The 14353-nt window shown below is 29.1% G+C and overlaps 2 protein-coding genes across 2 annotated transcripts; both read right to left on the bottom strand.

Moving 5' to 3' along the window:
• Positions 1 to 3528: 3528 nt before the first annotated feature.
• Positions 3529 to 5459, bottom strand: LOC104709467 (glutelin type-D 1-like). Its single transcript, XM_087460188.1, has 3 exons — positions 5196 to 5459; positions 3922 to 4642; positions 3529 to 3838 (listed from the first exon to the last, which is right to left on the bottom strand). The coding sequence occupies exons 1-3, from the start codon at positions 5389 to 5391 to the stop codon at positions 3685 to 3687; spliced, it is 1071 nt and encodes a 356-aa protein (XP_087316314.1). The 5' UTR covers positions 5392 to 5459; the 3' UTR covers positions 3529 to 3684.
• Positions 5460 to 7578: 2119 nt separating this feature from the next.
• LOC147941006 (uncharacterized) lies at positions 7579 to 9452 on the bottom strand. Its single transcript, XM_087456482.1, has 2 exons — positions 9225 to 9452; positions 7579 to 8512 (listed from the first exon to the last, which is right to left on the bottom strand). The coding sequence occupies exons 1-2, from the start codon at positions 9258 to 9260 to the stop codon at positions 7796 to 7798; spliced, it is 753 nt and encodes a 250-aa protein (XP_087312608.1). The 5' UTR covers positions 9261 to 9452; the 3' UTR covers positions 7579 to 7795.
• Between the last annotated feature and the right edge of the window lie 4901 nt (positions 9453 to 14353).

The raw sequence follows: 14353 nt of genomic DNA, 5'->3' as shown, positions 1-14353 counted from the left end.
TTACTCGGAGTCTTGAACTAAATATTGATAAGGTTTTTGAAGTTTTTTGAAAGGGTTTTAAAGGATATTTATACAGTATGTATAAAACATATATAAATCTTTACACACATATAGTTATAGTTTGTGTATATTTTTATAAGTTTAAACACATATTTGGATATATAGTTTGTGTATATATTTATAAGTTTAAACACATATTTGGATATACATATATATATATATATATATATCTGATTTTTATTGGCATTCTTAATAAAGGTTTTAAAATGGAGCACTTCTTAAAATGGTTTTCGAAAAAGGATATTTTTAAAAATTTACCTTGATTATAATTTTAGTTTAATAGGTTCTTTAAGTTATCTTTAAAAATTTATTTACCAAAGGGACATATTCAATGTACACAAAGCTTTTTTATATGAAAATTTTATATTCATTCAAAACAAATATATATTATAAACATTTAACTAAAGGGACATATTTAATTACATAAAGGTTTTTTATAAGTAAATTTTATATTCTTTGAATGAAAATACAGTTTTATGTATACAAATTACGATATTTTTATTTGATTCTTTTATCGAAACTTATGTAGATTTTTTTGTGTGAAGATTTTCAAAATTGTACTGAAAAGTTTCTTTATGACTATTTGACTAAATTCATGATTGTATTTTAAAGTCCCAATAAATTTACATAGATTTGACTAAATCACTTCTAAATTCTATTGATTTTGAAAAGAAATTTCAATTTTTTATTATTAAATAACCAAATAAATATTTTTGTTCTATAATAGAAGCATAATTTCACATCAGTTGATAGATCTATAGATCTGTCAAACTGGTTGTATAGTTTCAGTTAAGGCCAATTTTGTTAGCCAAGAGTTAATCGGATATATATCTAGAGATTCTAGGTAGAATCTTTATAAAATAATTGTAATTTTGCGTATCTAAAATATGATAATTTTTATTTAGTTCTTTTACCAAAACTTACGTGGATTCTTTGTTTTCAGTTTTGAAGATTTTCATATTATACATAAGAGTTTATCACATTTTCATTCTTACATTATGTTATACATATATGATAATTTTACATAGAGTTAGACCAAATTAGTTTTAATTCTAATGATTTTTGAAAATTTACATTCTTTTTTATTAACAACTAGATAACACTTTCAGTTCTGCGTGCACCAGACCAAGATTTTTGTTGACAAAAATTATGAGATTTATCAAGTTTTGAGATTAAGAGAGATGAGTGTTATCTTCACTTTATACGGTTGGTTTAAACAATTTGCTTAAACCCTAAGAACTGAACAATTTTCTATTTTACTGTTTTTTAATTAATTAATAGATATTCATGCTTATATCCCCTATATAATAAAACGGAAGTACACAACATTTTTTTGTAGATTAAATAATTTTAATAAGTTGGTTACAAATATGTTATAGATTAAGTTTTATATTATTTGTATAGTCTGGATTTATTGTTTCCAAAAATCTTAAAGAAAATATTTTAAAGAATCATTTGATATATCATCTAACTTACCATATTAATTTTTTTTATTAAATTATTCATCAAATAAAATCCTTTGATATCTAACTTAACATATTAATTTGTTAATTATTATTATACTTCACCTCTCATTTTTATATATGAGTCTATTTTGTGAAACAAATAAATTCTCATATTATTTATTATAATTAAAAATAGTTTTATTTCCGGATATACCATAAGTTGAAATTTTAAAAACAAATATAAATGATTCAATCTATAAAATATTCAATTTTTATTAATATTATTCTTTAAAAATAATATCTATTGAAGTAAAGAATTTATTGTGTAACGGGTCAAAATTTGAATATTTAAATTCATTTTCATACTTTTTTGTTGAATTTTATATTTTATATAATATAATAAACTTTAAATAATTTATATTGAAATATTTTTAAAATATTGAAACTTGATATTAAAGTTAGAAACTATAAACACTCTAAATTAGTTTGTTATAGCAATGTCAATAATATGTCACTATAATATGAAAGAATTTTAAAAACCAAGTATATTAAAACAAAAAGTATAGCAATATATTAAATTACTCATAATATAATAACTCGTTTTTTAAAAAACAAATTCACAAAATTATGTATTATAATGACATTCAAATCATGAGGTGGAATATACATTGTTGAAATAACTTCACGTACATAAACTAGTAAAATATATTAAAATTTTCTTTTAAAATAGAAAATATACAAAATTTTGTAGAAAATAAATTTTAATCAGTGTTGTAGCACGAGTACTTATCTAGAATCATTAACAATATAACACTTACAAAATAAGTGTCTTTTTCAAGTCATCATATTTAGTATATGATTTTATTACATAATATTTTATCCAAAAAACTTTTAAAAATAATCACATAAATTATATTTTATAAAAAAATTACAATGTAAATAAAATAAATTTCAACCCGTGCGGGTCTTCATCTAGTCATATTTAATACTTGTATAAAGTGTACAGCTTTTTGTAAGATTTCGATTTGGATCGTGACATCTTGCTTAACTAGTACTATTAAAATATTATAATTTTTTACATTAATAAATAAACTAAAAAAATGCAATTTTATGTATCTAAGATACAATATCAATTCTTATAAACATCACTAAATGTATTTTTTTTCTAAAACTAACATTTTTAATTTTATTTTCTAAAAATATCATAAAAGTATTTTTTTTACAAAAATACCACAAACCTAAACTAAACTTTCAACATTCAAAACTAAATCTTAAATCCTAACCATGAAAACACTATCCACTAAAAACGTACCTTAAATTTAAAATTGTTGTGACAAAAAAATTAAAGTTGTCTACCCAAACATTATAAATAAAATTACACACCCTTCAAAATCAATTTATGTTTGTGGTAATCTGGAAAAATAAAACTTTTGTGGTATTTTCGAAGAAAAAAATTAATAATTATATTTTTTGGAAAAAAAAACTTAAGAATGGTATTTTGAGTAATTCGTCATTTTTATTTGATTCTACTACCAAACCTTATGTGAATTCTTTAAAAAAAAAAAAAAAATCAACATTATACACAAAAGTTTGTCACCACATTCTATATCTAATCTGATTTTTCTGACTGTTTGACTAAAAAATTTATATGTATTTACAACACCTAAACAATAAGATGATACATATATATTGTATAGATTTGACTAAACTACTTCTATATTCTAATGATATCGAAAAAATAGGGAATCTCATAAACGTCTTTTTTCCATACCACTTTTCAAAAATATTTTTTTTTTAAACTTTATCCAAAATGATTTTAAAAATTTGAGATGTACACAAATAAGTGTGTAACTTTATAAAATCATATTCAACGTGTTAAAAAAAATGTTAAGGCTTTATTTCCGTGGGATTTTTATTCTTTGAGTAAACGTAGTATTTTTCATGTGCACCTCTTCCCACGGAGGTGTGGACCTAAGAATATTTCTCTGTTTATAAGCATGAAACTGCTTATAATCTCAATTACTTTAGAAGAAATATTTTTTCATTTCTTATTTATTTCGAATTGTAAACAAAGAGAGAAAACACCGGTCCATAAAAACCGAACTAAATTAAAAACCATAACACTTGCTTAAACCATAGCAACTAAACCACTAAATTAAGTCTTGTTCTTTCTTTGTATTTAGTTGGAAGGGGGGAAGAAAATGGCATCAGAGGTCCTCTTAGATCGGAAAGCCTTCTCCACCTCCGGATCCACGTTAAACGCCGCCTGCAAAACTTCCGGCGACAAAGCCTTCCACACTGACGTCCTTCCGGCCAAATGTGTGAAAATGGGACTGCCAAAAAACACCAAAAACTATGTAAGTAAACTACTTTAACCAATGGAAAATGGGAGAAAAAAAGATCAATGAAATCTTACTCAGGAGTAGTCACAATGGAGAACCAAGACAAGCCATCAGGATCAGCAATCTTGGAGACAACAAAGAACCTAGGAACAATGAACAAAGCACCAGCTTTCACATGAGTCTCGAGAACTCTCTTCCCATCCGCACCAACAATCTGAACACGACCACTTCCACCAACAATGTAGGTAACTTGAAGAGCTGAGTCACAAGAGAAACCAGGAGAACACATAGAGTGTCCATCAATTCTCACAAGATCAGCTCCAAACCCAACTTCACCGACCAAAGGAAGATTCTTTGTGTTCAAAACAACAACTCTTCCTCCATCCTTAATGTCAACATCAAGAGGAGCCTCCAAACAATTCAACACAAACCCTTCACGGTCACCTTTCTTTGGTGCAGGCATCTTCAAGCTCGCATCAACCTTGACGATTCCATTACCGGTCTGAGAACCAACGAGCTTCTTCACGGTGGTCTCATCAAGATCCCATGCTCGGCCTACAAACTCAGTTGAGAATCCGGTGAAGATTCCATTGGAACCGGTTAGGTAAAAGTCAGTGAACTGTCCTGCTTTGTGACCCTTGTGAGTCTCGCCAAGGAAGAGGACGACTAGCTCAGTGTCTTCATTGTTGAACCACCATGTCACTACACCAAAAGGTAAGGCTATGGAGTCGCCTTTCTTGATTGCTATCACTTTCTCCTCTTTCTCAGGGAGAACGATTCCGGCTGTTCCAGCTCCTGAAATTTGTTACAAGAAAAACATTTAACTTATATGATTATCCACAAATTTATCATATTATCATATATAAAAAATAATGCATGATCAATGTATGAAATATGAATTTTAATTCAATGTTAGAAATTATTTTGGATCGTGAAACAAACTATTTTTCTTGATAGTTTCATCATTTTTTCTCCATAGATCAATCTTAGCATTACTACTACAATCTATCATATCATATTTTTCCAAATCAGGGTTCAATGGAAGCAAAAAAACCAAAAACAAAATAGCACATACGTTACAATTTTATGTAGTCAAATCAAAATCATACTTAAGAATCCTTTTAAGAAACTGATTTATGATACATATTTTATGGACAGAAAACAAACAAAATATATTGAAGCGTAAAAAAGTAGCACATACGTTACAACTTAAGGTAGTCAAATCATACTTAAGGATCCTTTTAAGAAACTGATTTATGATATATCAGATCTGACTAAATAATGTTATGGACAACAACAGTCAATAGCTAGAGTGAAGTGATCAAGAGGAAGATCATGAAACACGAACCTTGAAGAACATAAGCGACCTTGGGGGAATCAGAGTAACGAGGAAGAGCCAAGCCATACTTCTCGAGAGCGAGCTTAGCGGCACCAATGTTACCATCTCGGAGCATTGGCAACTCTTCAGGGCACCATGCAAAGTACGAACCACCATCTCCTCCGTACACCTTCTTAGGCAACCTCGGTGAAAGATCCAAATCCATTGTTAAACACAAAAAAAGATTTAGATGGCAAAGAAAGAGCAAATAGAAAAGATTTAGAAAGTTTTTGATATGATATATTCTGAGGGAGAGAGATGCACGTATATATAGTGGTCGAGGATTTGTATTCAGGTATTAATTGAGAGATTTTTGGGAAATAAAATCTTTGACTGGATAATTACATGCATGACTATGTTATGGATAATTATGATGACTAACATATGGATAAATTATGGATAATACAGATGTTAAAAAAAACATTATGGATAAAATCTTAATTAATTAAAAAATTTCACAATTATATATATGCTGTTAAAGCCTTTTGGTTTAATAATTTTATAATAATAAATTAAATAAGAGTATAAACAAGGTCTTTATAATATAATCATACACGTAACCTACATATTAACATTTTTTTTAATTAAAACTTACGTATGTAACATATACAGTCGGAAAAACCTCTTACTTGTTTTCATATAACATCATAGATATGATATATATATATATATATATATATAACATCATTCCATAAGTAACATTATTTTCCGACTTTGATGTATATATTCTTTTAATTTTCAAACTTTTTTTCTTTATTTATTAGTTTTTTGTTTGTTAAACAAGTAGTGTAAACTATTAAAAACCTGTTTATAATACTCAATGATAACAGAGAATTATCGATACGAGAAGACGAAATTTTAGAGAAAATATAGTTACGAGAAAAAGTATTTGACTTCGGATAGATATTATCTATGTATGGATAATGTTATATTTTTAAAAAAGTTCATATTTATCCTTAGAAATTATCAACGTCTGTTGCAAATGACTGAGTTCTTTTTGTTTGTTAAAGACTGAGTTTTTTTCGTCGTTGTTCGAAGTAATCCAAAACAATTAACTTTTTGTTTCCAACTGTTCAGAACTTGTTTCGTCCCAAGAAAATACGTTACAAGACAATGATATTTTTTTACCTTATTGACTACGTTACAAGAAAATAATTTTTTTTTCCTTATTGAATACGTTACAAGTAAATAATAATAGGAACAGATAATAGTTAAAAAAAAAATAATTTTTTGTTATTAAAAAGTATATGTATACACCGAAACAGAAACACATCGAGGAAGAACGTTTTTTCTTTTTTCATGAGCTTAGAAAGCCCACTTCTTAGGGCAATAACTGAAAAAGTCTTAGTTCTCCACAAGGCCCAACAACTTTATTACGACGCATAAACATTAGATAATCCATAAAACTTTTTTAAAAAATGACCAAAAATTTCAAGGTAAAAAAGGCAAACATTTCAACTTTTCAACTAAAATAACAGTAACTGAGAACACAACAGTGCGATTTCGTTCAAAACTGATTGAAGTTGATGGCCGTCCATGGCAGTTGCAACTAAGGAAACAGAACATGTTATCCGCCTAACTTTGTATAAGAACATGACCAAAAGCCACCACAACACTGGTCACAATCCAAACCCATAAAACAGTATTGTCTTTACTTGAATATATTTCTAGAAACAAGACCAAGTCCTCTGTCTCGATTTGTCTCCACTTTTAGTCTTTGACCTTTCTGCTCTACAACTGTAAGAGTTAGGCACACCAGTGATCTCCAGGTCAAAAACATGTCTTCTATCTCTATATTTAAAAAAAAAAATCGATGAAATTAACTCATATTTCCATCGGAAATTCTAATTTTAAGTCTCAAATAATTCGTTATTGTGTTTATATGTTATGGATATTTGTTTCATAGGAGCCAACACCGATTATTTTCAGGTAATGAACACAGAAGTGTCTGTCACGTAAACACACCACGTATAAATCGAACAACACAATTTTGTTCTTAGTACGAATCGAACTCATAAAGCACTTAGATCATAGGGGTGTGCAATCCCCTTCCCCTAGGTCCTAGCTCCTAGGCTTAACTAGTTAACTTACCATTATACCACTTTGCTTGGGTTACTCTCTTGTCTTTTCTATTAGGTATCTTATATACGTTTTGAACAAACTTAAAAAAAATATACAAATACAAGAAAATGTTTCTTTAACATTTGCGGTCAACATATATTGCACAAATATTCTATGAAAAAACTTTAAAATATTTTATTTTTAACATTCTGATTCAAAAGCATATATAAGCACATAAATTAATTTTTGAAAATCGTCCAGTAGATGAAATGCAAATCAATCGAACATAGTAGAATCAAGAATCATGACCACAGATGATATCCGATAAATCCCAAATCGTTTATACTCCAATTTACACACAAACTCATTTTTTTAGAACCCCCAAAATCCATTTTTAAATCTTTACAATAATATAGTGAGTCCCAACTCCCAAACAACTAACTAGATAACCAAACCAAAAAAAAACAAAGCAGAACAATAAAAGAAAAATAATTGTAACAACAAAAAGACTAATGAAATCTTTGTCGTTTGTTGGCAACTTCAATACCGGTAGCGATGCCAGGAACAGAGCAGCCTCTAAAATTCAGCATTGACGTCGTCGTCGTCATCGGCAAACAACCGTAAGAGTTCGAGATCGGAGGGACTCTAAAGCTCTGTTGAAGCGGCGGAGGATTACGCCACCGTGGAAGTGGACCGGCGACAAGAAGTGTTTGAAGCAACGGTCCAGACTCCATCACTGTTTGAAGAAGCTTCCCTTTCTCCGGTAAAGATTTGCCTTTAACAATCTCATCCATTAGAGCTTCTACTGGATCAACCTTCTTCAAGATCCGGTTCACGGGTTGTTGTTGTTGTTGTTGATGTTGTTGTCGGTTCTTGAATTTGATTTGGTTAACCGGTTCCGGTACCACCATGTTGAAATTGGAGAATTCAGGGGATGAGACCGGTTCGAAGAATGAGTCTACCGGTGAAGAACCGTGTGAGTTTGACTCGGTGATACTCGAGTTTGTTTTGATTACGAGAAGTTTTTGTAACTGATCTTTAGCTTCATCTCTTTCTTGACGAGTAAGTTTGAGTAGATGAAGAAGGCTCTTCACTTCTTCTTGGTGTAGATGAAGAAGGTTCTTCACTTCTTCTTGGTGAAGTTTTGTTTCTTCATTAGCTTTTGCTTTGACAGCTTCAAGTTCAAAGGAACTATATTGAAGCTTTTGTCTTAATTCATCCATACTCTGTAATAATAATATCAAGAAAAGTTAAAGATTTCGTTAGTAAAAAAAGTCAGAAAATAATTGATATTTAATGAACAAAAAAGATTGGCCGAATCATTGAAGAAATCAACATCTAGAAAAAAAAAGTATTGTGAAAACTGAAAAGATAACATAACATAATAATAAATAAGACATTGGTTTTACTAATGATGTGTGATAACAACCTTGCGTTCATGGGGTCAAGAATACACTCGAAACGTTACTAAATGTAAACCAAACATATTATATATTAATAAATTATATAAACGTCAGGGCTAGAAAATAATTAGATAAAAAGACAAGAAAAGAAAATAGTCTTTTTTGGTGTTAAAAGGTGCGGAAAAGTACAAGAAGTCACATTTTATGTAGGTGAAATGGATTGTTCTGATAGATTTTCATAGATCTTAGAGGTTTTATAATGTCGGAGATAACTAAAAAGTAAAATGTTTAAGGAGAAAACAAAGAGAGATTAATACTCAGAAATAAATCTAAACCAGAATAATAGAAATTTTACTATCACACAATTGAACAATGATTCTTAAGGGACATTAATTCCAAAATATAATGGACTTCTAGAATTGGTAATCTCATACATAAAAATGCAAAGAATTGAACAAAACACATGCAAAATGTTGGGTCATTTGGTAGAACAATTACACAAGAATGACTTTTGAGATTGTTAAGAAAAACTAACCTCTTGGTAAAACCAAATAGAACCCAACTCTTCCATTTGTTTTGTCTTTTCTTTTCTTCTTAGAGAGATGAAGAAGTTGAGAGAGAAAGAGAGATTTTGTCTTGTTCTTCTCTGGTTTCTTAGAGAAAGAGAGAGGGAGAGAGAGGGAGTTGCAGGGGAAATGTGGTGGGTGTTCTTATAGTGCTAGAAGAAGGAAGGCAGAGCAAGAGAGGACAAGAAGGAGAGAGATGTCGTTCATGTCATTTCATACGAATAATATTAAAACAATTAAAATAACAAAATATTTATTGAAAATGATTAATTTTGTTTGACTCGAGAACTTGGTAAGATTCCATATTTGTCCTCTCTCTCTCATTGCAGCACTGAGCTATCTTTCCTAAAACCTCTCCCACTTTAGCTGGGGACTTTGTCTCTTCCTTAAAATAATTCGTTATTTCCCTTTTTTCACCATTTTCTGTACTTATCATGCATGACATTTATGTATATATCATGCTGCATGCTATGACATTTATTATCTTTATTAGTATTTTTTTATAGAAGTTACTTAATGTAAATAAACTTTCTAAAAAAAATTCTGAAAATTTATGAAGTTTTTTCGATAAAAAGTCTTTTAAAAAAACTGTTCACGTTTCCAAAAATATATGAAATGTTTTAAAAATTATTTTTGGAAATTTCAGTGCCTAATGAACCAATCCGAATACTTTGTAGTGAAAGGGTAACTTGCTAAAGTCCGTAATTGTGAGTCAGCACATCGTCGTTATTTATGGTATTAATTATTATAACTGTTACCTTTTCTATTTTGGTCACATTTATACTTTGAAATTAATACTTGGTTTCGTAGGATTTACATACAATATTAATGAGTAACACACCATATATATTTACAATAATACGCTTAAATTACGCGTTTTTAATTAGTGCCCTGTTATTTATTGCAAGTATATTTACTGTTAGATAGAATATTCATGTATACTAGAAAATTTTGTTGCTAAGTACAATTTTTTATAAACAACTCGAGAATGTTATTGGAGAAGTAATTTCTAAATCCATATAGAATTGTAAATTCTAGAAATCAAAACACATGGATTTTGAAATAACATGTTTTATCCTTGGATTTAAATCCTTCTATTTTACACATTCAAATCCATTTAAAACATAATGTGGATTTTGAAATCTAAAAACAAATCATTAAATGAATAACACATCATTTTTTGATAAGTATTTTAAAATCAATGATTGAATAACACATGATAAATTTGTACTTTGATCTCTCTCTCACACACATACAGTATACTGTATTTAAGATATACAAATATAAACTAGTGTTTCTTATTTTCTTAATCCAATCCGACCTTCAGCCGGAACAATGGTAGATCAGATATTTATAAAACTTTGTACTGGAAAAAAAAATCCAAAAAGACCCGTAAAAGTATTACAAATCCAAGATTTATTTTTTTTAAAATTGCATTAATTTATCCTAATAAAATTATGAATCAACGCAAAAGCATCATTATTGCCTTTTTAGTTTAAAATCTATGCATTTTAACTGTATCACACACAAAATTACAAAATATACATATTTTAACTGTGTTTTGTTTTGTATACACTTTATACATCTAAGATAGTATTTAGTATTTATAATTCTTTCTATATCAAAATAAAAGATGTGTTAAACAACAGTAATTAAAAAAAATTACCAATATTACTTTATTTTCTATATAATATAATTAATTAATTGTCTAAACAATATGAATAATTTGTGACTTTATTACTCGCTTGGTGCATGTCCATCGAATGTAGCAACTTAAGAAAAGGCTATGCGAAAAAGAGCACTGTCCATTTATAGATTTATTATTTTAATCTTTGTGATGCAATAGGTCAGCGTTTTAGAAATAGAAAATGTCTCCAAATTCAATAGATAGGAAATGAACTGTCCATACTCCATAGCCCAAAGCCCAAAAGCTTTCGTCCTTTCCGATGAGTGACATTTCTCTATAATTGAATTGTAAGTACAAACATTTCTACACTTAAAGTTGTTAGTATGTTATAAATTAAATTATGTTACAGGGTTATGTTTATGCATAGTGTGTTTGTTGAAAGTTATGTATCCGCATGGATGGCCCCGAATAAGATAAAAAAGCTGGACCTACCCGTACAAAATACTTGATCAGCGGAGGTTGCACGATGGTGACAATCATTGGCTCTACGTGAATCCAAGGATGAACAAAACATTATCATTATTTTTTAAAAAAATGGATAAAGGAATAATTTTTTTTTTCTTTTATATGATATTTCTTTCAAACCACGAGACGCTCCTAGATTTCATTATGAACTGCCCAAGAAAACTGAACTACATACTAATATTTTGACTTGTAAATAATTATTAGTTGTGTAACTAACCTTGTCTTACAGAAATGAACGCCACATGGGTTTCGTCATTCACATGTATTGTTAAATCAGATAATATTTTCGGCATAACATGATTATATATCACTTAAATATCTAATGGCATATATATAAGTAAAAATAAACTGGCAAAGGGTTAGTCGGCTATTAGTTATATTAATAAGATCATTGATGATCTGTTACGTACACAAACTTTAATCTGCAAACCCAAATTATATATCTAGGAAAAATATGAATGTCACTATAGATTTTCACAATCATGACTAATCACTAAATTTGATCAAATGCTGTTATTTCACATCATATTGAAAATTTGATAATATAGCTCAAAAAACACATATATATAGTTTATAGTTTAAATCAACTATTAAATGAGAATATGTCAGCTACTAAAAAAGTTTGGAAGTACGTAAAGCACTACTTAAATTGTAGTAATTTTTTTAGTTTACATTTTAAACTATATAGGTAAGTAGGTAACTAAATTAGCAAAAAAAAATTATACTTGTTTCATAGTTTCTCTCTAAAGTAAAATTTAAAATACATTTAGTATATAAACAATTTAGTATAAATGTTAATAATTTCTATAGGAAGAGACAAATGCAGAACGTGGGGGGAGAGATCAACGAATAAGAATAATGCCAGAGACAACCTTTGTTGTCTCGTTGCCTTGTATGCAGAGGTTTTCACACTTACCATTTAACATTTTTCAAATAGAATTTGTTGGAACATTCGTATATGTATACATTGGAAATAAGAAACGTATAAGAATAACGTTAGCTAAATGCAAAACAAATGATCAAAGTCCTTAGATTGCCTAATTCCATTATTGATGAACATGTCATTCTTTCATACTCTCAACTATTTCCGCGTCTAACCATTTCGTATGACCCAACTTTTTTTTTTCAATTATACTAATGATGTTTTCTTTCTCTCTTTTGTCGGCAACTAATGATCTTTTTAAACATTGAATCCGCCGTCAAGAAAATGAAAAAGAAAAAAAATTATTTTCAGTTTTCTCTCTTTTAATTAACTAATTTGCAAGAACTATATATACGTCAAAATATACGAAATATCTTAAGTCGACCAAAAATTAGTGAAAATAGTATTATTATTGAAAGTTTTAGAATCGATGAAAGTTTTAGAACGATAACTAATTTAAATTAGTATTATTATTTTGTATCAATCATATCTATGCAAATTCAAAGTTGGTTCATTTTATTGACACAATATATAACCCCTAAAATATGAAAAGAATAATAAAAAAATAACACTAGCTTGGTAAATAAAACCGCGGTTAAAAATTACGAAAAGTGAGGGCAGAATGGCCTGTGTTTTCTAATCTGTTGGATGACTTCAGTTTACTCCGATCGTCCTTTCCTGTCTTCACTCTTAGCAAGATCCCGCGTACGGCTAATGTGAAGGCAGATTGTCTTGTCCGTTCCTCGCGTTCTTTAGTTTCAGAAACTGTATTTGTAAACTTTTTCCCTTCGGTTTGGGCAACCAATCTTGGAGTTATTTTCTGATATAATGTGTGGTTAGACAAAAAAAAAGAAAATTACAAAAAGTAAGATTCTACAATGTGGCATGCTTAATTTGTCAACTTGGGTATCACTGGTTTATGAACCAACCTGACATAAATAGTTTTATAGTAGGGATGCCGGATGCCAACATAGTTAAACGTTTGCTTAACATTTTTCTATAAGGAATCTTGTAAGCTAATTAGACAAAAATAGGAACCTACATAAGTTCAAATCTATATTTGAACTGAAGGATACTAAAATACATTTTTTTGTATCATGTATGCATTATTCATACACGTAACACGTAGATATATACAATGCATAACTTTTAGTCAATAAAATAACAAAGTGTACACATGGATGGGAAAAGACAAGCCCCTAAATTTGATAAGCATGTGATCAAAGATAAGACCGGCGGATTATAAAATGGAGTACTGTCTTGTCTTCCATTGGGTTCAATGTATTTGCTTCATCACATAGCTACGCATTTTATATACTTAAGTGGCAATTATTATATAATCAACTTTGCTTAAAAACTCTTTTCTCATTACAACAAAACCTTTTTGGTCTTTTCCTCCAGGCTCAAACAACAATAACATCATCCTTAGAGTTCAGACGGCCTTAATTAATTTAACTGCAAGACTAAAAACCATTCCTCAATATCTAGATATAAGCATTTCTGTAAACATGTTTCTATTTGGGTTCATGACAATTGAACTACACATTGAACCGACGAATTACAGATAACCGGAAGTTGGTTTGATTTTGGTTAAGTCGATAGAAGTATGTGTGTGTTTTTTCTTCTTTTTTTGGTACAAGCTAGTGTTTGTTACATTTTGATCAAAAAAAAAAAAAAAAGCTAGTGTTTGTTACATTTTGATCAAAAAAAAAAAAAAAAAAGCTAGTGATTGTTACATAACAAAACAGAGTACCAAGTTTATGCTGACACGCCCGACTATATTTTGAGGTGGTCGCAATGCTCCTCAGTAAAGAATATGAACTTGTAAATTGCTGTATTAATTTTTACTTCTTAGTGTTATTTCCTCTGTTTCTGTCTCTATGTAATGTTTCAATTTCTTAAAAAAACTGTTAAAATGTGAAAAAGATTGTATTGGGGTAATAGGGGAGAATCGATCTCGGGTTAGGAAGGTCAACCTAGGGGAGACAAACCAACTTTGCTACTGATACTTCATTAATTTACAT

The sequence above is a fragment of the Camelina sativa genome, chromosome 7 (genome assembly GCF_030686135.1).
Source record: "Camelina sativa cultivar CO46 ecotype springtype chromosome 7, ASM3068613v1".
Classification (NCBI taxonomy): Eukaryota; Viridiplantae; Streptophyta; class Magnoliopsida; order Brassicales; family Brassicaceae; genus Camelina; species Camelina sativa.
The sequence above is the reverse complement of the archived record's forward strand: the minus strand, read 5'-3'. Positions and strand labels throughout refer to the sequence as shown.